The 27,830-nt window shown below is 26.2% G+C and overlaps 4 protein-coding genes across 12 annotated transcripts in view; 2 read left to right on the forward strand and 2 right to left on the reverse strand.

The window, feature by feature from the left end:
• LOC130663964 (hemicentin-2) overlaps nt 1-10,240 on the forward strand; it is a 55,104-nt gene extending 44,864 nt beyond the window's left edge. For 5 of the 9 annotated variants that reach the window (XR_008989269.1, XR_008989274.1, XR_008989271.1 and 2 more), the window contains 3 exons: nt 3,607-4,685; nt 5,405-5,525; nt 6,419-6,435. Coding sequence is in view for 2 of the 9 variants with exons in the window: in XM_057463558.1 (XP_057319541.1) it covers nt 3,607-4,683 (1,077 nt within the window). In the remaining 7 variants the exon portion in view is untranslated. Of the gene's footprint in view, nt 1-1,278; nt 3,102-3,606; nt 4,686-5,404; nt 5,526-6,418 lie in introns of all 9 variants that reach the window. The other 4 variants (XR_008989275.1, XR_008989273.1, XM_057463558.1 and 1 more) reach the window with 4 other exon arrangements.
• A 6,037-nt stretch (nt 10,241-16,277) lies between these two features.
• On the forward strand, nt 16,278-25,278 carry LOC130663965 (uncharacterized). The gene is made up of 5 exons (XM_057463560.1): nt 16,278-16,709; nt 16,774-19,052; nt 19,142-19,346; nt 19,407-19,650; nt 19,725-25,278. Exons 1-5 carry the CDS (start codon nt 16,489-16,491, stop codon nt 21,822-21,824), a joined length of 5,049 nt encoding a protein of 1,682 aa, XP_057319543.1. The 5' UTR covers nt 16,278-16,488; the 3' UTR covers nt 21,825-25,278.
• Nucleotides 22,561-24,605, reverse strand: LOC130663966 (major facilitator superfamily domain-containing protein 12-like). The gene is made up of 6 exons (XM_057463562.1): nt 24,296-24,605; nt 23,892-24,180; nt 23,666-23,780; nt 23,123-23,569; nt 22,783-23,036; nt 22,561-22,698 (listed from the first exon to the last, which is right to left on the reverse strand). The coding sequence occupies exons 1-6, from the start codon at nt 24,603-24,605 to the stop codon at nt 22,587-22,589; spliced, it is 1,527 nt and encodes a 508-aa protein (XP_057319545.1). The 3' UTR covers nt 22,561-22,586.
• Nucleotides 25,279-25,474: 196 nt separating the features above from the next.
• On the reverse strand, nt 25,475-27,628 carry LOC130663967 (maspardin-like). Its single transcript, XM_057463563.1, has 7 exons — nt 27,259-27,628; nt 26,993-27,127; nt 26,791-26,896; nt 26,598-26,718; nt 26,403-26,517; nt 26,062-26,310; nt 25,475-25,632 (listed from the first exon to the last, which is right to left on the reverse strand). The coding sequence occupies exons 1-7, from the start codon at nt 27,361-27,363 to the stop codon at nt 25,579-25,581; spliced, it is 885 nt and encodes a 294-aa protein (XP_057319546.1). The 5' UTR covers nt 27,364-27,628; the 3' UTR covers nt 25,475-25,578.
• Nucleotides 27,629-27,830: the final 202 nt, after the last annotated feature.

Raw genomic sequence — 27,830 nt, forward strand, 5'->3', positions numbered from 1 at the left:
ATAAATATATATATATGTATATGTCCGACTGTTAGTCTAAGTATCATTAGCAAAGTCACCGTAAAATGATTGCATTTTATAAGGACTGAGAATAAAATAAGGGTTAGATGAGAAGCAAAATAATTTTTTTCACAAAATATTATTTATTATTATTATAGAATAACACATATAGGTAATAAATATATCATCAAGAGCTAAATAATTTTTTAAACCGTATTGTGATGGTATAAACAATGGTAAAAACTCGCGGGGTTAAAAGTAAAGGGTTTCTAGTTGTTGTAGTATTAGTATTATATTATCTGGTGAGAGCTTTTGAAAAAGTGAAAAGGCGGATCGTACTAATATCTATGACTCTTTTCCTCAACTTTGTTTCAATCCCATACATTTTCACTCTCACATACTCAGCATTAGATCGAAATGTGGTCTACTGAGTATTATATGGTATACAGTAGAAAGCTCGCTGATATATATATATATATATATATATTATCTTTTAAAAAATCCTGCTCAGACTCGTGAGAATATCAACACTACTCCTTGTATTATACCATGCACACATAAACATAAAACGTAATATGGTTTTTCAGCATTATTATATATAATTATTATATATTTATTAATAATAATAATAACAATAATTATAAAATGAATATACATCTCTTAATCTGCTGGTATATATATAAAAGAAATTATAAGATGCCGGAGCGACTATTAACGTAACAAATGACATTAATATGCATCACATTGGGTTTAATCATACGGCGTTACATTAATTTACATAAGACGATGTGCCGTCGTAGTCACGGATGTCCGGACTCGCGTGTCACGTAGATAGTCTACTCGATTCGGAAGTCGAGTGTCTAACTTACCGTCAGCTCGATCGATAATCGAGTTAAATCCAGGGTTTCCAGTAATTTCCATCAATTCCTTACATTACTTAATTCAATTTTCGTACTTATGCTGAAAAGGGATTTGAATTATGCTATTTTAGTTTTTTAATTTATATATAATATAAAACTTAAATTATTCCGAACGCAATTTTTTTTATATATAGTTATTTAAATATTAGATTAAATTTAAAAAAAAAATTATATTATTTATTATGATAAAAGTATATATTATTTAAGAAATCTCTGGACTACTTATTTATATACAAAAAAAAAAAAAAAAAAAAATCAACAAAGATAATCAGGTAAGTTATAATAATATTTATAATATGTATATAACAACTACAATAGTAGTGGCTGGCGTCTTTGGACGCAATGCCTTGTGTTTTAGTCTGTGGCTTCCCCTAAATTTGCTCAAGTTTCGGCTTTGCATGGTGCATGGCTAACATCATCGTCATCAACAACTTGTACCAGCAGTTCACGTCCATTGAGTCGAGCGACCAGTCTTTGTGGTGGTAGTTCTGGTTACGAATCAACTCCAAGTCATCTGGGACCTCACTACAGTTCTCATAATATGCCAAGAAATAACTCCCCAGAGCTTAAGTACAATACATTTAAACCAAGACGACGTAAGCAACTAAATCATTCACAGCAATTTTATTCGTTAAGATTGTGCCGCAAACACGATAATAATAATATCGACCAACAAAATCCAAAACAACAACAGCTACAGCAACGGCGTAATTATCAACTATATGCTATACCTATTATCAAAGCATGTCCACATAAAAGCGAAAGTATTGAAAGCAGCAGTAGAAGCTGTAGCAGCATCAGCAATACTAGCACTATTGAACAAACAACTACACCAGCTACAACTATCCCAGCAGATATTATAACAACACCTGATAAAGATTATACATTATTCAAAAGATCCTCTCTCTCCTCTTGTTCATACTCACATTTAAAATCTAGTGAATCACCATTGACAATTTATCAGTCAGTTATCAATAATAATAATAATAATAATAAAGTTCCACCAGTACCTACTCCAAGACGACGAAAGACTGACATATCACAACATATTTATCAAAACGTTCCTCGACCTATATTTCCAACGGATTCAAAGGTTTGTCGTTTGATTAATTATTCATGGAATTTAGGAAAATTTTAAGTGATATATAATTTTATAATTTATTTAAAAAAAGTGAAACATTTTTAATTGTTTTTGTCTATAACAATATTACGATTTTATAATAGCTTTAATAGAATATATAGTTAAGAATAAGAACTGTGAGTGAGAAGTATACATATTAAATTATACATACACGAGACATTTCAAGATGACATTAAATACAATACAGTAGTCACGCAATCCAGCACGAAGAAGCATCAGTTACATGTCAACTAAATTACTGAAACAATATCTAGTATTTGAATCAAAATTAAATACCATTCAGCTTAAATGTTATCTAGTTAATTATTACAACCTGATACTTAGTGTACTCGCTATTCATCCGCGTATCTGAATACATGAAGGGTAAATTATTTAGTATACTTGTACATAATTATAATTACATATTAAATATTAATAATAATTATTTATTGACTTAAATAATGATGGCCATCTCAACGAAAATTCCCATATGCCTCAGTTGTATCATCTACAAACATTCTAATATGTTTGTTTACACAACAACATTAATTAGTAAACGCAAATTCCCTTCGGGAATATGCTCCCTTTAGGACAGTTACGTCAGCTATGACTTTATTACACAACCCAATTATCGTTGCAAATATAACGCACTCAAATACATATATATGTATATATATATACATTACAAGGGTAAATGAATAACACAAACGTAATGATGTTTGGAAAATTATTCAACTGAGAACATTGTAATTTTTAAGAGCACACAATTGTGGTTAATTTTTATTCAAAATATTTACTTGGCGAGAGTAAAACTAAATAAAACATCGTCACTCAAGCCAAGAAAATGGCGCATATCAAGGGAAAAAGATATTATATGAAAAAAGGAAAATGAGAAAATTAAATAAAAGAAAAACAAAAAAAAAACAACTAAAGAGTGAGAGAGAGAGAGAGAGAAATTAAACAAATGTACTAAATTTTAATCGGACGTCGTAATTTCCTTGCTAAACTGGGTCTAGGCATCTATATCACCGCTGCTCTTGTGTATGTTCGTCGTTTGTCAAGTAAGTTTTATTATTAATCTAGCTTTGGTCAATGCTTTCACATGACTGCATTTTATCATCACATTTTAATATTATGCATATTTTTAAAAAATGTATTTTTTTATTTTTTTTTTTTTAAACATCTCCTAAGCTGCAATTTATCATTTTAATGATTATTATATTTTTGAATCTTTTATAAAACTTACACTTGACTCGATTGATTACTTAAACAATTAGCAAATAGATGCTGATATAATTAATATAAGAATAATAAAATACTGGAAAATGCTTAAAAAAAAAATTAATTAAACTGTATTGATTGAAAAATATATTTTTTTTAATTTTACAATAAATTTTAAGCAAATTCAGTTATCGATATTTGTCAAAATTAAAATTAAATTACGAAAAAAAAAAAAAAAATGTTAAAAAAATATTTGTGTGTTTTATTAAATAATAATTATAATCATGAATCATTAAATAAAAAATAAACCCGACTAAATGAAATTATTAACAATGCTTGTTGCAGCATATGAACGAGTATGATTATAAAGATCATTATCAAAAGTATCAACTGCAAAAACAACAAGAAATGCAACAATACAATTATCACCCAAGCAGTAGCAACTGCAGTAACAGCATCAGTTTCAATAATCAACTAACATTACCATTAACACGCAATCTGTATCATTCTTCAGCAATTAGTCCTCTGCTAGCATCACTAGTTCAAACTAATAATACTAATAATTTAATAATTAATAATACAACAACAATAACAACAACAACAACAATATCATCATCAATAACAACAGCAACAGAAGGAACAATAGTATCAGCACGTCATTATGGTAATCGTAATAAAAATGATGGTAATGCAAGTGACAGTGGTCATATTAATGGTAATATGAGTGAGACAATGTCTCTATCATTGTTACGTAGTCAACGACTTGATCTTGATCTAACATATAATTATCATCAAGCACCAAGTCATCGACAATCGTCAACAGGGCAACGACGTAGTGAACGAAAAAAATATCGTACCAGTAAACACGAGCGTAATGATCGTAAAACAAAATATAGACGTTCATCAGATGGACGCAGTAGTTGTAATAATAGACTATTATCATCTAATGAAATCGCGTCATCAAATTTATCAGCATCATGTGAAACAAGTTTTGGTCGTATTCAGGAACTAGGTATTCCTGAAAGCTATAAAATATCATATCCACACTATTATGAAGACAACAATACTGTTACTGTTGATTCAACAGATTATCATTCACAGCTAAATCAAAAGATTATACGCAATAATCTATCAGATTATTATTCTGATAAAAATATTAAGGATAGTAAAAAAACATATCCAGAAAATTTTTTACAACAATTAACAACAACTACTACTACTGTTAATACTACTACTACCACTACTATTACTACTACTAACAGTACTTCTACTATCAATACAACAACAACAACAACAACAACAACAACAACAACAACAATAACAACACTACCTTCTGAAGTAACGACTTTACCTACAACAGTCAATCAATATCCTCAAATCGATAATAACTTTCGTGATGTTGGTCAAGAGATTGACGTTTAAAGGTATGATCATCAATAAACATTGTTATTTTTATTTATATAGTAAATACTTATAGAAGCAATAGCAGCAGTAGCACTAACAACAATAAAACTTTTAAAGCTATAACTGTAGCTACACCAATAGAAAAATTTATTTATTTATACATTGTTTAAACGATCTGTTACATTCATGCAGATATTGTGAACCTAATTTATATTATTTTAGTTTAATTATATTAGCTTTTTCGTTTATTTATTCGTAAATTATTTCGTTTGACTTTGGCAGCATCAATGATAAATCCATATAATATTTATATATTTATTCCAAACCGGAGATTCCTATTCATATTATATTGATTCAGATATAGTAAAAAGTTATATGTGAGGAACAAGTATATTGATCAAAGTTTTCTGCTTTCAATATTATCTATTGCCTCTATTGCTAATCCACACTATAGCATACAAAATCTCGGTTATTGTTTTACGATAAAAATATAAGTCTGTATATATGTATATAATTTTACATATAGTATAAATTTCGATTGCTTAATGGTAGTAGAACAAGAGAATTTTATAATAGAAAAGGATCACCTAAAATAACTGGAAATCGGTTATATAATCCAATGATATATAGGTTTCACATCCGCTGCAAACTTTAGAGACCATTGAGCAATTATTATTAATCGGGTGAAACAGTTCACAGCTCGACAATTGTATATTGCACCAATGTTTGTTGTTCATAGGACACCCGGCAAGCGAAGAGCGATACGTATATTTACTAGAGAATGTTTCCGGTTGGAGAGTATCTATATTGTAGCATCCACGCAACATCCCAATTTCAACAGCAGCAACCGGACGCTGCAGGTACTAAATTTTTCGATGACCACCTTTATGCTATTCAGGTCAAAATATATACATATATAATATAAGCCAAACTACTCTTGGTTTTTTTTTTTTTTCTAATATTTATTTATTTACTTTTAATGTGGCGATTAATCTGCCCTCGCCCCCCCCCCCCCCCCCGCGCTCTTAGATTTTTTTTATTTTTCCAATTTGACACTTATAAATACGAAAAAAACGATTAGTTACACTTTTATTCAATACATACTAATGGTTATTTTTTAATGTGGATATTAAAAAGGGTCGAAAGTGCCGACGGATAATAAAAAAAGAAAAGTCTCTCCGTGAACAACAGTCAATTAAAATAACCTAATAGCATTTTAAATTTAAGTTAAATATTAAATACTAAATTATAGTTTATATATAATATTAAATGTATTTTAATGTATACAAGCACAGTTATTTATGTGATTATATAATATAGACATCATAAATACTGTACCACCACTAATATTTTAAATTTAATTACATTAATAAGATTCATTCATTCAACAATATATTTTTTGACATTTGACAATACAATGTTTTACTCGAAACTGTGATGATAATAAATATAGCGTTATTTCAGACTTCCGAGACACTCTACAATATCTTTAATATATTGGATTAAAAATTACATTATCAGCTGTAATTGTGTATAAATATTATTTTTTGTATTAATTGTTATTAGTAATTTGCAAATTATTATTTAAATTACAATCAACATAGAGATGAGACAGAAAATATATTTAAATAAAAAACCTTAATTTTAAAGCTTTCTATCGTTAAGATTAGATTTTTTTATTTATAAATTTTTATAAAATGAATTTAAAGAATAATTTAAAACGTTATAAATATAATGTTGACATTTTTTTCAGCCTTTTAAACCTGAATTTTCGGATTTGGATTATGCGGACGTTGACTATAGATCTTATGGGCCTATTAACTACAAAGCTGCCAGTATTGCGCTTTTACAGACTCGAAAACAACCGTCACAGCAGCATCAGCAAAAGCAACAACAGCAAGAGAGAAAACCACAAATGTACGGAACACAAGACGACAACGAAGAGTTGCTCTAATATAACGCCGTGTAATGTCAATGAATAGTCTAGAGACTTGTCCACAAGTATGAATAGATGTATAGGGGAGGGTGGGGCATAACGGCCCCCATGGGGCAGAGCGGCCCCCCTAAAATTTTGACCAAAAAAAAAATTTTTTTTTTTTTGACTAATTACTATAAATCCGATGTGTTTGCGCATTTTTACCCTTACGCATGACATTTGGGGCAAAATGGACAAGCCCAAAATTTTGAAAAAGTGATTTTTTCATATTTTTATCGTCAAATTAAAAAAAAATTATTTGAATTCCACATTTCTAGCCCTACGCATAACACCTGGGGCAAAATGGACCAGCCGAAACTTTCGAAAAAATTATTTTTTCATATTTTTCGGCCGTTTCTTTATGTAAGAGGTAAATTTGGTCACTAAAAATTTATAAAAATTAAATTTTTTTTTTAGTTGATAAATTTTTGAAATAAAGTAAAATTATAGAATTGATTTTTTTTTTTATTAAATAACAATTAGTAATTAAGGTAATCGAGAGTGAACGATATTTTACGCTTTAAAAAATTTTTTTCGAGTAATATAAAACCAAAAATAGTTGTCAAGAGAAAGAAATACATTCTTAATGATGAAAACAATTTAAAAAAAAAAAAACGAAAAAAAAAATTTTTTTTATCACTTTTTGAAGGGGGGCCGCTCTGCCCCACAAAAAGAAAAAAAAATTTTTCAGAATTTCGGCAAAATGTCCATAAATTCGTTCGAAATAGGACAAAAGTAAAGTGATCTTATGGTTGAAAGCCACAAAAAATAATAATTGGCTTAGGGGGGCCGCTCTGCCCCACCCTCCCCTACATATTTGTAGACAAACATTTTGTTATGCTATTGTGTATTTCTTAAGATCTATCTTCAGACTCAAGTTAACTTTTATTATTATTATCATTATTATTATTATGGTTGTTACATGATGAAACATGTATAATAAAACAAAAGGAAAATATATAATTTTTTACGCGTTGAGTATATTGAGGGAACAATAATTTGATAACTAATTAATCTCGATGCGTCAGTGTACGTTTAAAAACAATTAAATATTTAAATAACTTAAATATTAACAAAATAATTTATAGAAATAAAATAAGCACGTATGTATTTGCAATAAAAAAAAAATCAAGTTTATATGTAATTATAAATTAGCTTTCATCTCGCAAGTAATTCTTATAAATTTAAATATTTAAATACTATTCAATTATTTTTGATGCGCTCAATTATTAACCTAGTCAAATGCCTCACTGATATATGCGAATAGTAAAAATAACAATTTTATTTATTTTTTCTTTGTTACAATCAATAACTATTTAATACTTTGTTACTGTAAATTTTTTTAATTGTCTGTTTTTTGCAATAATTTCTCTGAGATACTTTAACCATTAAAAAAAAAAAAGAAAAGAATAATAAATAAATAAATAAAAACAATTACCTTAATTATTGTTAAATATAATGGGTTAAAATTTATTTTCTAAATGAAATTAATAAAAGTTTTTTATTAAACATTTAAAGAATCCAGCTAGTTATCTATGTTATCCATGTGTAGGATGATAAGACTTAAAGTCTGAAAGAAAATGTATGATTTATAAATAAAAATATAAATGCATCGTTCTCCGTCCAAGAAATGTGGGAATTTTTTAATTAATTCGAGCACAAAATTTCAACGTCAATATATATTTATTTTTTTTTTTTCCAATAGACATAATAAAAAAAAAATGGTAATTTTATTAATTTTACGTTGAAATATTTAAATCTCAAAAATATAAATTTTTAATGAGTTGTTGTATACAAATAATTTAAAAATTCAAAATTTCACACATTAACAAGTATACATTTAAATTATCAATAAACAATAATAACTATTATGCTTAAGAATAAATATTATATTCATCCCACGTCTCTTGATTAATGTAAATATGTGTAACATTGAATGTAATTGCATATATATAAATACTTATTAACCGGATTAAATACCGGTAGCGCCCACAGGGTAGTAGAAAATCATGTTTTAAATAAAATGTTAATGTAGTTGTAAATTTTAACTGTAAATAATAATATGTCTACATAACTGCCCATATTCATAGGTAAACATTATCATTGTAACAATACCATAAATTTTACCAATATACATATAAACCAAAATATTAATAATCTAACTAGACTGAATAAACATTATTAAATTATATAATTATTCAAATTTTTTTATTTTTAAAAGTTTAGAAAAAAAATGAATAAAAAAAAAAAAAGAAAAAAATTAACAAAAAATTTGAGCGAACATGAAGAAACGAGTCGAATAAACCAAAGTTGAAATACGTTTAAAATTTGAACACTATCTTAATTTACACATAACAAAAAAGTTATTCTATATATCTACTTATAAATTGCCTATATTTTATTTTATGATGCACTGCTCGAGTGATTTCTTGGGACGTGTAATGCATTTTTTCGTTTTACACAAAACTCAATATACTTTCCCAAAAATTAGTATCTACTTATTTTTATGACATATTTACTTATATGGCAAATTGGATAGGCTGCTAAGATTATTTTTATGCCATTTGCGAATGAATGAAGAAATTATTTATTAATGATTTTTTGCTGATAATTTTTTATGAAAAAAGAAAATTTAAGTTTTGATTTAACAAACATAAAACAATTAATGATTTCAGTACATATATATAGATATATATATATATATATTCTTGGGAAAAAAAATTTATATATAATTCTATAAAATTTTATATAAAATTAGACATGAGTTTTGGTTTGATCGAATTTTATATAGTCATATATAAATTTATACAATTATATATGATTATAATCTAATTATATATAATTTTTTTTCCCGGGTTGTTATTAAAACAGTTGATTTGTTTTTTAGTTGTCAGACTGCTTCCAGTTTGTGCCAACGTATTTCTCCTGTTAATTTTTATGATAATAACTACAGTTTTTTCCAAATATTTTTGTTTTTTTCATTAATAATTATTTTCATAACAAACATATTATTAATAATTAAAAAAAAACATCAATTAACAAGTTCATGCTGAAATCCATAAGGCTATTTTTTAATAAAAATTGAAGAGATCATAAAATTCATGTAAAATTTGTTTTTCATCATTAATAATTACTTTTAATATTAATTATAATCACTGCATGTTATATCTTAAGGGACATGTTTTTTGTGATATATGTACATAAAAAAAGTGTATATACATATAAATAAAAATATTTAAAGTTAATAGGAGAATATATGAACCATTTTTATTTTACCATAAACTATATGACAATATTATTGTTAATTTAGTTATGTTTTACTATAATAAATTAATATGTTTATTCGAGAATACTAAAAATATATTAATTTTTATTAATAATTATGATGTATTAAGATTGTAAACACTAATCAAGATATTCATTATGATATGTTAAAAATTTAGTGAAAAAATAATTAAATTATATGCACAGAAAGCTCCTTAATGTATGAAAAAAATAAAAAAATAAATAAATAGATAAAACAGATTAATAAGCAATGAAAAGTACGTACATGTATTATACGTTATTGAAGCCGTTTCAAATATAATTATTATCACTCAACCTGCGTATTTTTCTATTTATTCATCCAAATTATTTTATAAATAAAATTTATTAACTTACATAGCAGCTGGTCGTAAAATTTTTCACTGTTTGTCACAAGTAAAATATTCATTATTATTGTCCCTGCATTAATGCGCAATTAAATGATTATATTGAGACCAGTAGTAATAACTACGTTTAATCAGACATATCAACTAGTAAAATGATTTAGCTACACATAATGGTGAAATTACTATGTGGATACCAGCTTTTTATCTGCAGTTATTTAATATTCACTGTATATCTTGATGCTAATTTATATCAATGAAAATTTCTGTTGTCTAATTAACGAATCTCAACAACAGTATTAATTTAAATTACAATTGTTTTCTTCTAGTGCAATTTAGTAAATATTTTCAACAGTTAGTTGCGGCGAATATTTGGTAGCTTGAAGCATTTTAGGAAGCTATAAATCGAAAGAAAAAGAGAAGGAGAGAGGGGGGAGGGGGGAGGAGTAGTTGTTTACAAAATGACGATAATTTCCGTCAAATGTCAGTAACGGAATATTGACGGTGACAGTATGATACATTATATCCTTTAAATATAATGCAGATCAAGTGACGCGCTGTTGTACATGAGAGATGTTGCTGGCTTATACGATAAATTATCTCCTATTCTACTGACGATAATAGCGATAATAATGATACGCACGTTGGATAGTTTATTACTCAGGCTCAAACATCGCCAGCCGGAGATTATACACGCGACGTTTTCCTTCATACTCCCTCCGCCAACTCCTATCATCATTATCGTCATCGTCATCGTCATCGTCATCATCATACTCGGCTCTCCACATTTCTTTTTACTACTATCATAATAAATGATTATTACTATCATTACGTTAAGTTTAAAGAATTTTTTTATATTTTTTTAATTGTTATATATACGGGGATAAAAAATGCCTATTTTTCCTATACTAACGTAACAAAAATGACAATGTTGACATAGTAAATATCCCAATGTTAAAAATAGAATATTCTATTATATAATACCTTTATCTTTTTTAGTTCGTCTAATAATAATATAACAATAATTATTATTAATAATTTTTTTAAATTATGATTAATTTAAACTTATCAATTTTATTAGAAAATATTTAAAATCAGAGTATTTTAATTTCAATTTTATAAGTCAATCACAAAATAATATATACTCATACCTATATTATTATATATAGTTTACCTGTTATTGTGTTTCAATTTTGTTCACCGGTATTGCCGTTTACTGTAAACATTTTCGGCATGAAATTGCGTGTCACATACGAATACCACAAAATTTCATCACATATATATGAATAATTAACATATCATTTCAGTATCTCTTTATTTAATTTATATAAAATGTATAAGATATTGTTCATTTTCATTAATTATTGTTCCTATTATATTTGAGTACTAAAAAGTTTAATAAATATAAATTTTTTTATTTAAAAATTAATACATTATTAATATTTATTTATTTATTATTAGATCATGGAGCTATGCTCCTTGTGATCGAGACTAAAAAATTACATCGATGTTACAATTAGTTTTAAGTACAAAATATAGAACATGATGTTTACTTTCAACATAATGAATTTATTATCATTATTATTACACTGTGAAAAATCGGGAGTCGATTCAGAATTACCATGGATTTTATTTAAATCCAAATTCACTCCGTCACTCGGATTTTCAGAGCTTGAGAAAAAATTACTCCGCATACGGAGTAAATGGAGAGTTTGTTTTTCCAGTGGAGTAAACTGGATTTTATTTAAATCAACATTCATTCCGATTTGGAGTTTTAATATTAAAATAAATGCCCTATCGGAGCGAATTTTACTCTAAGGGGATTAAATAAAATACACAGTCATCCGCTCCTCATCCACTCTGAATTCACTCCGGATTTAATCCACGTTCACTCCGTAAATTTTTTATTAAAAAAATTATTAAAATAAAATTAAGCTTTATAAAAAAACTACTTTTATTACCAGTTAAATAAAATAAAATAATTAAATACAATAATTTATTCTAGAAAAAAAAAATTTTTTTTTGAATATAAATATAAGATATAATAAAGGGAAAGGGCTTATCAGAAAACGAAGAGTATAATGATAAAGGTTTGAATTCAAGTCGATATCTTACTAGTGGAAAATAAATGAGACTGCCAACTACATAGCCACATAAATATGACTTATAGTTGCAAATGGCTATAAAAGCCAAACACAAAAGACGGGAGAAAAAAAAATAATTTCCGTTAGCTATATCCGGTTTCTTTGTTTTTTTTTTCTTTCCACTTATTATGATGACAAATGAAAATAAGTGGATATAACAAAAAAAAATTTTTTTTATTGAAGTTAAAACAAAAAATTTTTAAACGATACAATACTTGGTATAATAAAACTGCGATATATCTCACAAATATAAATATGATCGATTCGTAATAAAATTATATATTTAATGTAAATTTTTATTATTATCATTAGATTCGAAATTTGTATAAAATAATTATGACTTAATGACAAATTTTATCTGTAACACTGTGTATAATTTTTTATTATTATTTTTCCTTTTTTTTTTACTAATTAAGTGAATTAAAAAATAAAAATAAAATATTTACATTTACAAAGATATTTCGGTTAAGCTTGATAAACTATTCACTAGAAAAATCAAGTCAACGTTTTTTTTTTTTTTATGGCACAATCGAAATTTGTTGGCATCCCACGAGGATTAACTCGATAAGAGGAATAAATCCTTTGAAAAATAAAATAAAAAATCCTTCTTAAGATGATAAAACAAAAGGATTTAGATGAAATTTCTATCGTTAAGTCCAACAAAGAATAAGGGAGAAATAAACGACTGTAGTAAAAGAAAAAGAAAAAAAAATAAAACGGATCAATTCCAATAGCATTGAAAATTCCTAGAGTGTTCTAATATTCGTCTTTTGCTCTCTCATTTAATTTGAACCCATGCATCCTAATTGTACTCTCACCACATGCCAATCAAATCAAATTCATGTGGTAAATCACATTACTTAACCAAAATTTATTGCTTGATAAATTATTGTATCCTGTCAAATTATCAATCATTAGTTAATAAATTTTCAAATTGCCATTTAACGATTTACTATATATATGTATATGTATATTTAAAAATATCGACTATTTTAAAGATCTTAAACTCGATCCAAACACTATGTGTTTTAAGATCTTGACATTAAAATGGTAATAACTACAAAACAATGTGAAATTTTAAAAAACTTCATCATAGATAATTTGTAGAAAATAAAATTGTCTACAAAAAAGGTCCTATGATATTTTGTGATAAGTCTGATAGTTTCGCTGGGAAAGTAAAGAGATCTCGAAATTTACTATAAATTTGACTTGAAGCTTAAATAACTTTTCAACAGATGGATTTATCAAAAAATCATATCGTATAATACGTCATTACGGAAATATAAAATTCCAAACTTGAAATTTTGTTTTTCCCATGTTATTTAAATGGAAAATAGAAAATCGCAATCAGAGAGTACTTAATATTAATGTTAAGGGCTCAAATTTTAACTGGCGACTTCTTTTATCCTACTGAAACTTTTGAGTGTGTGTCCTTGATAAAAAAAAATAATCGATTTTTTTTAATCAATCTAATATATATATTGTTTATATTTATTTATTAGGGTGATTAAAAAATAATATTTGTTTTTAAATTCAAATATCTAAGTAAGTGAAAAAAAAAAGAACGAAATAATTTAATTTTATAATAAATATCATCACTTAATCGAAAAATTTTATTTAAAAAAATTTATTATCATAAATTTTTAATATTGACTTATTATAATTTGAATAAACAAATATTAATATATTTATGAATTTTTTTATCATTGCGTAAAATACATTTTTTATTTAATCGTATTCGATATTAGGATATTGTATATACATACATATATATTCTTTTTTATATTCTTAGTACAATTCTCATGTTGCTGGAGATGCTGGATACTATCCAATAGAATTTAATAAACCTAAGTGTGCTAGGAAATAAAAAAAAATAGAACTGATATATAATGTTACAGAGGTAAACAGAGAATGAATTTTATTTGAAATTGTAAAAAAGCTTTTAGTGGTAACCTATAATAATAGAAACTCAAAACATCATCATCATCATCATTATCATCATTATTATTATCATCATCGTCTATACGTCTAAACCTACATAGATATAGTAGTATCGAATATTAGTCGATGTATGCAAGGTACTTTAGGTACTACGGCAAAGCCGCAATCGTACTCTCTAAAATCCCTGTCATACCCTATTGCATATTAATCTTGGCATTTTGAGAAACTTACTGTATTTTACTATAGTCGCTTTAGCATAGATGAAGCTTGTGCTTGTGCACCATGCTAATGCTCTGTAAATTATATTTAACTACATCAATGTATATTACTTTTCCTACAATACTTACGCTGTTGTACCAATATTTCAAGTTAGTTAATGTTAAATAGTATTTAGATTAAGTAAATTAATATATATTAGTTAACTTAAAGATTAGTACAGTTAATATAAAAATAAAACTAAGACCCGACGACGATATTGTGAAAAATAAATCTAATTTCCTGTTCCGAGCCTTTTTGAAGGTATAGAATAGTTTAAGGCCAAAAGGAATGTCTCCTTCATCTTGTTCTTGTTCTTGTTCTTGTTCTTATTTTTATTCTTTTCATTCTATTTCTTTTACATTGTATATCTCTCTATCTCTATGTAGATAGAGCATTTTCAAGTAGACAAATGGTACTAGACTCCTACTCTACTAGTCTCTCGATTCGAGCCAGATGTCGTTAATAAATCTAAGTGAGACAATGAGCAGCAGCAGAAGCACTATATAGCAGTGGCATGGCATACTGTTTCGCGACATAGCCAGCCTGTACATTCATCCAGACGGACTACTTATTTTCAATTCGATTCAAGAGCTAGTACAATTGTCTAGACTGATTATTTAATTTAAAATATGGCTATTATATTAAATATGGATTTTAATTTTAATTTAATTTCATATTATTGATATCTATATATATTTTTTTTAATTAAATACTATTGTAAATTAATGTTTAAATAAAACTATTATTTTATAAAATCTCTAAAATAACGCGTACTATTAAATATTTTTCTATACACAACAACAGTCCGGATTACATCCGAGATTCTAAGCTTTGTACAGTAAGATTAGTTACAATTGTGATGGACATAAATTTAAAATTTTTAAATACATAATACGATAAGAAAAATTTAAATAGTCATCAAGATTCATAACAGCTAATTGTGATAAAAATCAAAACCAAATACACGTAATTTCTATCAATCTATAGTATATTGTCATCCCAACAAGAGAATGCACCTCGGGTGTCGTCGGTTTTTACTCCCACTCTGGATGTTTTATGTGTTAAATATTCTCCCACTTTTTTGTGCGCATGCGCAGTTCATAAATGTTCGGTGGTGGGGCAATTTCCGAGGTGTATTCTCTTACTGGGACCACTTTATAATAAATATCAAGTTGAACGCAATAAGTTGTTGAGAATAAGTTGACGGAAATTTGCTATGCAAAAAACTTTCTGTTTAACTTTTCTTCATCTTCCGCCAGTAGATTATCGCTAATTTTTCGAAAAACAAATAACTTGTAGTCAACAGTTAGAAAATTTTCATCGCAACTTATTTGGCCAATTTTCGGACCAGAAAGTCTGGCTATCTAGGGTCTAGTGAAGGTTATTTAATGATTCACTCGAGAAAATACAATTTTCTACTAATAAACAGTCGGTGTGTTACCGACTATTCTTTGACAATGGTCTAAAATGAATATAAATTACACTATATATATGGAATATTTTTATGATAATATGGGTTGGTTAGATTACCATGGTGCGGTAATAATAATAAGTTAGCGCATGGTCTTTATCGATATATATATATATATATATATATATATATATATATATATATATATATAATCACAGATCACAGTGAGACGAAAATTGTAGATTATAGTATTTGTAGTCCCTGTTCCAGCAACAGTAACAGTATCTGAATTTATAATAGTATTGCAAATAATAATAGTAAATAGCAAATTGTATGAGTGTAAAAGATGTTATAATTTAGCATAGTAAGTATTACTACTGGTATAATATTAAAGTTTGTAGAAAACAACTTGGAGATATCAACAACATCTTAAACAATAATGCAGTTATGCCGAAAAAAATGATAAAACATAGTGCAAGAACCTCTATTATTAGCACTGACAAATCTCCAGTAAATGATAAAAATTTAATCACTCATGTTAATCATTATAAAAATATTAAAATTGGTGTCGATAATGCTAAACGGTGGGATAAACTCAAAAAACAAATGAAATTTATTACAGATGATGATCTCGTTATTCATTTACTTGATCTTGCTGACTCTGACAGGTATTTAATATAAATATATTATTATAATCTAACTATTTATTTTAATTATTTTTTTTATTTTTAGACAAAATAATGTATGCAAGACTATTGCGCAATCTCAATCCAATGAAAATGATTCAAATAAATTAAGAAACGATAAATATGATGATGATGATGAGAGTAATGAAAATGATAAAATTTTTAAGACATCTGTAAATAAATCAGGTGAAAATCATAAATTACCAATGACACATTATTGTAAAAATAAAAGTAAGCGTAAAAATAAAATAAAACATAAAGATAAACGTAATACAAGAAAAAAATTAAAAAAAAATAAAGATAATAATAATAGTCTTAATTTAAATGATGATGAAACATCTATGATAACAAATAATATTGTAAAATTACATAATGAATTTGATATTTGTAGTAATGGAGATGAATCTGTTATACGTAAGACTGATAAACTAGATCAAACAGTATTTGTTAATGATTTAGATATTAAAGAAAATATTAGCAAAAATGATAAAAATAGTTTTAAAAATGATAATAATGATGAGATTAAAAAAGTAGTAAATTTACTACCATCAGCATCAGCATCGTTAGCATTAAAAAAGCTCAATAATGATGACAATGATTATAATAATTGTAATTTTAATTATGAACAAAATATAAATAGTATTAATAATAATAATAACAACAATAATATAAATGAAAGTAGTAAAGAAAATATTGATAGAAAAATAACTCGTAAAAAACGGAAATATTTAAATAATAATGATTTAAGAGAATCTAAAGTAAAAGTAATATCAGATAATGATAAAAAAGAATATCGACAACACCAATTATTACAAAACAATGAAAAAGAGGATCGTAAACAAAAACATAAATATAATAATGACGTAAAAAAAATTCATGATGTAAGAAAAGTTCCACAAAATGGTATGATATCAAATAATTTAGATAAAAGTAAATTAATTTTTGAATCATTCAAAGATAAAACTTTACTGTCATCAGTTAATGCTGATAATCATTCAAACAATGAATTAATGGCTACAGTAACAGCGACAATTTGTGATGAACCCAGATTAGGAATAAAAATATGTTCTAGTTGTAATAGTAATCATGTTCAAGATGCATGTCCATTGCTATTATCACCAGTTGAAAAAATTCCAGATATCATTACGTATCAGCAATGGTTGAAAAAACATTCGAGCAATGAGCAAGTTATGGAAGCAGTAACGATGTCTTCAGAAGATCCAACATCTGAAGGGTATGAATTACAAATCAGTGATTCTACCAGCACTATTGACATTGATAATCCTGATGATTATGATGATGATGATGATGATGATGATGATGATGATGATGATGATGATAATGATGATGATGATGTTGATGATAATGGTTTCGGTTTACATGATGATTCTGATAATGAGTCAATAAAGGCATCATTAGTAGAATCAAAATCTAACATAATTTTAAATAATGAAGAAAAAAAAAAAAATTTATTCATGACTAATAAAGAGATTGATAAGAGACCATTGTATTCACGCGAGTCATTACCAGGATGTTTAGAATTAAAAATTACTAAAAAATCAGATCATGGTATTGGAATTTTCGCTAAAAATTTAATTCCAATTTATGTTGAATTTGGCCCGTTAGTTGGTATTAATATAAAGGAAATGGACATTCCAGATGATTTTTCAATGCGTCATATTTGGGAAATAATATTAGTTAACAATAATAATAATAATAATAATAATAATAATAATGATGATGATAAAAAAATATGTTATATTAGTACGATAAATCCATTAAAAAGTAATTGGATAAGATATATGCGACCAGCTGATAATAAAGATGAACGTAATATTGCTGTTGTTAATAAAAATAATAAACTTTATTTTATTAGTATGAAAAATATTAAACCAGGTATTGAATTGACTTACTGGATTGAATCACAATCTACCGCTTGGATGAGAAAAAATAAAAATGATAAAACAAATTGTGGGGGTTGTAATTTAAATTTTTCACATTCTATTTATTATCGTCTTCATTGTTGTATATTTCATGATACTAATTACAGTTTAACTATAAGAAAGTATCATTGTAAAATTTGCGGTGCTGCTGTATTAGGTAAAGATAATATTATGAAACATGCATCGGAATTACATTCTGGACGTGGTGCTTATCAATGTCAGTATTGTAAAAAATTTTTTTTACGATTAAATTATTTAGAAATGCATAGAACTTATGGATGTGCAAAAAATCCACAACGATCGCGACCATTGTGTGATTTTTGTGGACGTAAATTTTGTCAGCCACAAAAATTAAAAGTTCATATTAAACGAATGCATAGTGGTAAGTTTATTTTTTAATTATATTATATTATTCTTTTTTTTTTTTTTTTTTATTTAATTATTTATCAATTATTATTATTACTACAATAGATATGTCAGAAGTATTAAAAGAATTTCAATGCAAATCATGTTTAAAACTATTGGGATCTCGTGCTGCTTTACAACGACATATGAAGGAGGTTCATCATAAAGATGTTGTTGGCGCAGCAACTTGTGATCGATGTGGTAAAATTTTTCAAAACAAAAGTAATTTAAAAATTCACATGTTAACGCACAGTGGAGTTAAACCATTTAAGTAAGTTCGTCTAAAATATACGTGTGTTCCTATATATATTATATATTATTTTAATTATAGATGTAAAGAAGATGATTGTAATGCAGCATTTACTACAAAACAATGTCTTCAATTTCATTATAAAAAAGTTCATGGCTTAACTGAAGAAATGATGCCAAAAATAGAACGATCTGTAGCATATACATTTGATGCTTACAGTGGTGGAGTTGTTGAAGACAATAATAACAGTAGCAACAGCAACAGCAACAGTGCTATTATAAACAACACCAATCAAACAGTCAAATTAAATCAAAATAATTATCAAGTAATTATTAATATTATTGTAATTACTATTATGGTTTTTACATTTTTTCTATGGTTTATTACTTAATTTTATAGGATAAAACTGAAGATAGTTTGAAGAATGATATAACTCTAAATGAATCTCATTATCATTATCAAGAGCAGCAGCAATCTCAGAAAAATTTAGAAATTTCTCAAGAAGAATTAAGTAAACCTGATTTATGTTTAATAAAAAGTTGTATTGAACCACAACAAAAAATTGAAACTTTACAAGAATTATCACCGTTATCACATACTAAATTAATAAATAATCGCTCGGCAATATTAACTAGAAATTCTACAGTATTATCAACTAATCGTCATCAGGATAATATAAATTTTAGTACTAGTAGTAGTAGTAGTAGTAGTAGTAGTAGTAGTAATAGTATTATTGTTGGTGATATGTCGACATCAAGATTACAAAGTAAAGGGAGTAAAAAATGGATGGGTGAATTTAATCTTCCATTAACTAAAATTACTGAGCACATTACTCAATCTACAGTAAAATCGACCGAAAATTTTCTCCATAATGAGTTTAGTAGCGATGATGATGATGATTATCAGGATAATGATATTAATAAAAACAAAAAACAATCTAAATTAAGTCAAGAAACTACTACAGACGATAGCAAGTTTGTTATAAGTTCAATTTATGAACGAACTGAAAGTACAAATGCTAGTTTATTAGTTGAAGCGGCTCTTGATGCCGCTGAAAGAGATATTGGAACAGTAGCAGTAGTAATAACACCACCAACAACAACAACAACGACAACAACAGTTGTTCCTAGTTCTGTTGTTGATTATTCTAATCGTGATCAAAATTTCTACCCAACAATTTCAAATCGGCTACAATCTCCTGTTCTTCCTCTTTCACCACCACTACAACCACCACCACCACCATCATCATCATCATCATTACTTATTTCTAGATCTCCTACTATTACTGCTGATGAAAATAATTTAAAATCTTATATGCAACAACAGCAAGATATAGTAATGTCTCCTTTATCTACTACTTTAAATGATAATCGTCATCAAGATTCTCTATCTCCAAATCATGTTAATTCTGATTTTAATTCGCATCATCGTTTAATTGATTCCACAAATACCAGTGATTCCGTAAGAAATCATAATGCTGATCAGTATCTTCATCCTCACCATCATTATCACCGTCATCATCACAATCTCAACCATAATCATCACGATAATAATGAATCATTATGTAATTCTTCAACAAATAGTTATAATCAATTATTATCTATACAACCTTTAACTACCCTGTCATCTACAGCCTCGAATTCTCGTTATCTCCAAATTCATCATCATAATTATCGCCATGACGATCATGATCACCGGCATAAAGTATCCACAGAAAATTTATCGAGTGATGAAAATGATACTGTAGCACAAAATTTAACTATTTCTGTGAAAGAAAAAACTTTACAATTAGACTTATCAACATCTTATAAATATGATTCACTTGATTTAGATTTTAATCGTGATATTAATTCAAATACTAATAATAATCATAATTCTGAATCGTTTATATTAAATAATAGTAACAGTGAATTACAGGGTCTTGATATGTCGGCTCGTGGACTTAATAGTTTTGGATTGCAAGTACAAAGTATACGTTATAATCATCAGCATAATTCACTAAATATTGATCAAAATCAGAGTGTAGATCTAAGAAAAACTTTAGCTAATTCCATTACTACTATGACTAATAATTATTCAACTTTATCGTCACCATCACCATTACCATCACCATCACCATCACCATCACCGTCACCACTATCACCATCACCACCATCACCACTACCGAGTTCACATAATGATATTTTACGAGTTATTAGTTTAGATTTAATGTCTAGTGATAGATACAGTGTTGATTTAAGTTCGTCACGGTCTCATCACTTACATGCAATTACTTCTGAAGTAAGACCCCAACCACAATCATTATCATCATCACTATCATTACCAGGAGAATCGAATTCTATGCATATTATACCTTCAGATATTGTAAATGATCGAATGGTAGTTTCTTCATCATCTCCATTGACCACTTACAATGTGCCATCATCTACTTATCCGATTAATTCTGCGCCATATCATTTAACAAAATCTGGATATCATCATTATTCAGGTTACTATTGAATTTTTTTTTGTTTAAGAAAAAAAAAGTTCTTTTAGATTTTTTTTTTTGTTTCGACTTAATTATTTAGTAAGTTTTGAATAAATGTGATTGTAAAGGAAAGTAAAAAAAAATAACGGGAAAGTAATGATAAAAATATTTACTTTTATTATTTACATAACAATCTATAAATTTATTATTAACTGAACAACTTTTGCCCCCTTTTTTCTAGTCAGAAAACTCTAATTGTACTAATAGAAATATTCCGAATTATCAGACTAAAATATTCGACTATTGATTTAGTTTGAGAAGTAATATAAATAAATTATAAATTGATGGTATTCCATGTAGCAGCATTCATTTTACTTCTAGTCATAAAAAAATATTAACTATTATGTAACTGTTAATTTTTTTTTAAATAGTTTAAGGTAAACATTGTTTGACTTGAATAAATATATTTATTATTGTTACAGTTACAATTACATATTTTTTTGAATGAAGTAAATTATAATTTCTATCTGAATAAATTTACTTTAATTAAATTAATATTCATTTAATTAAAAAAGTAAAAATTAAAATTATTTTCAGTGTATACGACTAATAATATTACATGTTTATTTGTTTTAAAAAATATATATTGATCATTAATTAAGTTTAAGAAGTAATCATAAAATATATTTTTTTCAATAATTTTTTTTTTACCTTTAATTTATTCTTATAATTTATAAAATGTATAAGTATAATAAATTTTTATAACTTATATACGTGGAATAATGTACTCATTACTATCGGAATAATGATATAAGTGCAATTAGTCCTAGCCCCATTGATCCACAACAAACAACTGCAAGTGTATCTCGATTATAATTTGGGCACAATTCTTGATCTATGCATCGCCTGTAGTTAAAAATAATAATTAAACTTTTAATACTTGAAGAAAAAAAAAACAAAAAAAATTACGTATATTATATATATTTTTACCATTTTTCAATAAAAACCACAACTAATCCTGTAATAATTTTATCTAAAAAAGTAACAATAGAATAGATCAGTGCACTATTTTCCGTTTTCATTCCTATAAAGTCTGCCGTAATACTTAATGCAGTAACCATAGTTATTGAACTTGCAGCTCCAATTAAAATAGCTATTGAATATATTACTATTTCATGATTTCCTACAAATTCTGTAATAATTGCTCCTAATATTCCAATAAGGGTGCCCAGTAAATAACAAATCTGAATTATTAAATATGAAAAAAGTAATACAATTTATTAATAATAATAATTTTTCTAAAGTAATAATAAATATTATAATTTTTCACCTTGGTACCACATGATTGATTAATATACTTAAGTGTTAATGATGATATAAATGATGCAATGTATGATACTAAAGGTACAGTTGCTAATGCTTGTTTACCACCAACATCAGTTTCTTCAATATAAAGTGGTAAATAAACTGTCGCTAAAGTAATAAATAATCGACTAGCAACATACAGCAAAGCAACTCTTAATAAAATTCTAACACCAATACTACTATCTGTTGTTATCGTTCTTGATATATTATTATTATTACTATTACTATAGAAATAATTTTTATTGGTACTATTGTTTGATGAATTTTCACAATCAGTTTTTAACGACGGAATTGTAATTAATGATTCAATAGTATTACAATGGTTATTGTGTTCTAGTAAATGAGACTTTAATGATGCATGAAATATAATTGTTGCAGTCACACCACATGTTGTTACAATTAAAACGATATTCTATAAGAGAATAGAAGAAAAAAAAAATTATTTAATTTAGATTTAAAAATAAAATATCGTTATAAACTTGTATTAAATAATAATATGACTTATTACTCGAAATTTAATGTCGTCTTGTTCACTTAATTTTACTATAGAATTTTCATTTGTTGGGAGAACTATCCAAGTGACTATAAAAACTAATACAGCTGCACTTACTTGAGCTGAATAGCTGTGTGCAGTAGTATATGTAATAAAAATAAACAAATAAAAAACATAAGTTAAATGATACCCATCTACATATAATTAATTATTAATTAATAAATATTTTTTATTACTGTACCGGATAGCTGTTAATTCTGCTCGTATCAATGGTAAATTAGTCAACATAGGTATCATAGACAAATGAGAAATTTGAACTGCAGCCCATCCGGTTTGAAATACAATTATACTTATAATATAAATAATCATTGAAATGTAATTATTTTTAACGCTATCAAAAAAACTTCCAAAAATAATTGGAAATGACAACGTCACAAGAACTGATCCAATAATATGCCATGTTTTTTTTCTGTGATATTTATCCACAAGTATTCCAAAAATTGGTGTCATTAAAGCATCTATCAGTTGACCTTGGCAATAGAAAAAAAAAAAAAAAGTATTTAACAAATTATATATAAATATGTGAAAGATGTAAATATTATCGTCATTTTATATAAAAAATAACAATGATTATATTATTTTTACCCAATAATAGTAAAGCACCAGCCGACAATGGTTCGAGTTTAGCTATTCTTTGTAAATATATCAAAGTATATGAAAACCACATAGCTGCTGTAAGATCATTAAATATATGTCCCAAAGAATATGATAATTTCGTAGAAATTGATATTTTTTCAGTAATTAATAGAGGATAAGTTTCTTCACTTGTAATATTTTCCGTTGATGATAATGTATTAGTAAATTTAGTCATTATTGTAATTATTATTTTTGATATAAATTTTAATTTGCTTTTTATTTTTATTATTTTCAGTAATTTTTTTATTACGAAAAACATATGATCCTTTTATCTCAACCTATAATGTTATTGAATATATATGTATGTATATATAAATGTTAAATTTTTAAGTTGTTAGTTTTATCTATTTGTACTTGAGATAATAAAAAAAGTTTAGTTCTAATACACATATATTTACCGTTGTTGAAACATTTTATAGATTGTTAGTAGTGCATAATGACGTCGTATATATTTAAAAACCTATTACCGCCACAATTGGCATATATAAATAGTATACCATTATATTTAAGATGTAACAGAGTGGATTTTACACTAAAAACATAAATATTTATTAAGAACCTAAATTTTAAACGTATTAAAATGAAATAATAAAAATTATGATGAAGAAAAACAGACGTCTTCTATCATCATTGTTGATACAATGTCTCGATATCTACTATTATACAACAATATAAAACTAAAGAGTTTTAATACTTACTTGCAGTATATGCTTGGCGTAGTTTGGTGTAATCTGAAACTGAAAGACCGCTGCACATTACAGCAACCACACAGTAAAAGAGAAACGTGAATGACCACTATCATTCTTTTGTGGATGAGAATCGATACCTTGATCCGTTCTTCTATGGTCTCATCACATACAGTCAAGTTCAGTAACCGCGTTTTGTCATTACATGTTCATTATTAATGTTTAATTTTTAAAAAGAAAAAATAATAGTCATAATAATACTTTTTATTATGACCATTATTATTATTACTTTAGTTTTAATAATTATTTAATACATGAATTTCAATATATATTATTAATATACTAAGAAAATTCAACAAATAAGTACTTAAATATAAAATTGTAATTAAAATTTATAATTTACTCTTTATTAATTAATTGATATAATAAAAATTTCTTAGTAAAATAAAAAAATTAATTCTTGTATAACTAACTAAATAACTGAAAAATTATCGGTAAAAAACAAATCAAGCCTATACTAATTTATTTAAAATTAATTTATAATAATTATTTCAAATGTCTTGATGAAAATTCTGTTTCTTCAAATTGTCTTAAATGGATCTATAATAACAAAAAATAAAAAATAACAATAAATATATATATGTAGTTAATAATAATTAAAAAAAAACAAGTGAAAACAAATGTTAGGACTCATAGGCAATTTCAAAATGTTTTAACTGTGTTCCAGTTCACACATTAAATGAAAAAAAAAATATTGTCGTTAAACATTTAAGCACTCCGAGTTGAAAAATTTTTTTTTTATACATAAAATAATATTAAAGAAAAAATCGGTATTTCGACGTACAGTACATGTTCCGAGGTATTGTACGATCGATGAGCTAAATAATTAATCTTAATTGAGCTAATCAGTTGAGCTCAATTTTATGTAAGCCAATACACGTTAGAAAATTAAATCAAAGCCAATATTTTTTTTTTTTTTATTGAAAATTCTTATAGTATCAAGTTGAAAAAAAAAACCATGAAACGTACCTGTAAGTGTAAATTAACTTCGGCTGAGCGACTCAAATATGGAAAATTACCGCCACTCTTTAAATGAGCTAACTTTGCATTTGGATAACATTTATACATTTCTTCTCTAACTACAGGTGACAATGCATATTCGTCAAATACATCAATTATAGTAATAGGCAAATTACCCATTTTGTGAGGTTGAACATAAGAATTAACACAATTAATTGTTAATCGTGATGCTAACTCTGATTGAGTTAAACTTTCCAACTATTATAAAGAATGAAATGATATTACTTAAAAAATAATTATAACAGGAAAAATAAAGTAAAAAATAATTATGAAAGAAATATTATACTTACTTTTTCTACCATGAAGTCGACAGCTTCAATCATTTCATTATCAACCAATGTATTTTCTGTAGCATAATTTCCCATAATCATTTTTTTTAAAATTAATGATGGTAAGATCCAAAAACTATGATTAAAATTTATTGATGATTTGAATTATAAAATAAAATAAATTACGTGAATAATATTATTGATAATACAACTTACAAAGTAGCTGAGTCATTATAATTAAATATTGATGTATCAGAAAATGAATTACATAAAATTAATGAAGCAACTCTTGGGCAATTTGAATTAATTTCAGAAAATTTTTGTGCTAAAAATCCACCTATTAATGAAAAAGAAAATAATTAAAAAAAATTAAATGAAAGTAATGCTATTGTAATTGAGAGTTAAATACCTAAAGATGCACCAAAAATATGAACTCTATCTAATTCTAAATAATCTAAAAGCTTTTTAAATCCATCACACCAATCATTGATGCTCCAATAGACAGGGGATTCAGCCTAAAATAAAATAATTGAAAAAAAAATTTACGGGGAATTTATACTTTATATATAAATAAATGTATACAGATGTAAATGAATAATGGATTTTGTTACCGATATGACACGATGTCCTTTAGCTGTTAAACTTAATATTTGTTTGAAAAATATATCTGCTGTTCCACTGACAGGAGGTAAACATATTAATGGACATTTGATAGTTTTTGGTCCTGAGTCATATATTCTCCAACCCTGAAATGTTAAATATCCATAAAAACTCAATAATTTAAGAAAACTAATTTATCTCAATTAGAAAAAAAAAAAACGAGTAAAATATAGATAATTAAATAAAATATATGCATAATAATATCATTATATATTACCTTAATTCCATCATTGTCAACAACAATTTTTCTCAATGGGATAGAGCTGCGGAAACTTTCATATTCTTTAGAATGTGACAATTCATTATGTCCGATTATCGACATTACATTATATTATTTATGTATTTAATTGTTTTCTATCAATAATATTGAAATGATTACTTGTATCAGTGCGTGCAAGTGTGTAAAACAAAAAAAAATAAAAATAATATAAATTATACTGTAAAGTGTTGAAAGTTATTAAAAAATCACTTTCGAATCAAATTAGATCATAAAGAAATTATTATTAAAGTGCGTGGGTTTATAAAAATAAATAATCACAAGAGAATAAAAATAAACACGATAAAATTATGTATCAAAATATAAACATATATACGTATATATATAATAGGGTAGGAATACGGAAAGAAGGGGTAGTGTGACAACTTTACTCAGGATTTCATTACTCGAGAGCCATCTGTACTCGAAAGATAAACCACCAGTTTTGTGTTAAAACAGTACTCAATGGCTTAGCTGATAAGAGAGCAGTCGTCGGTAAAGAGACGTATGTAAGTCGGTCATTATCATATGGC

This window comes from Microplitis mediator, chromosome 2 (genome assembly GCF_029852145.1).
Source record: "Microplitis mediator isolate UGA2020A chromosome 2, iyMicMedi2.1, whole genome shotgun sequence".
NCBI lineage: Eukaryota > Metazoa > Arthropoda > Insecta > Hymenoptera > Braconidae > Microplitis > Microplitis mediator.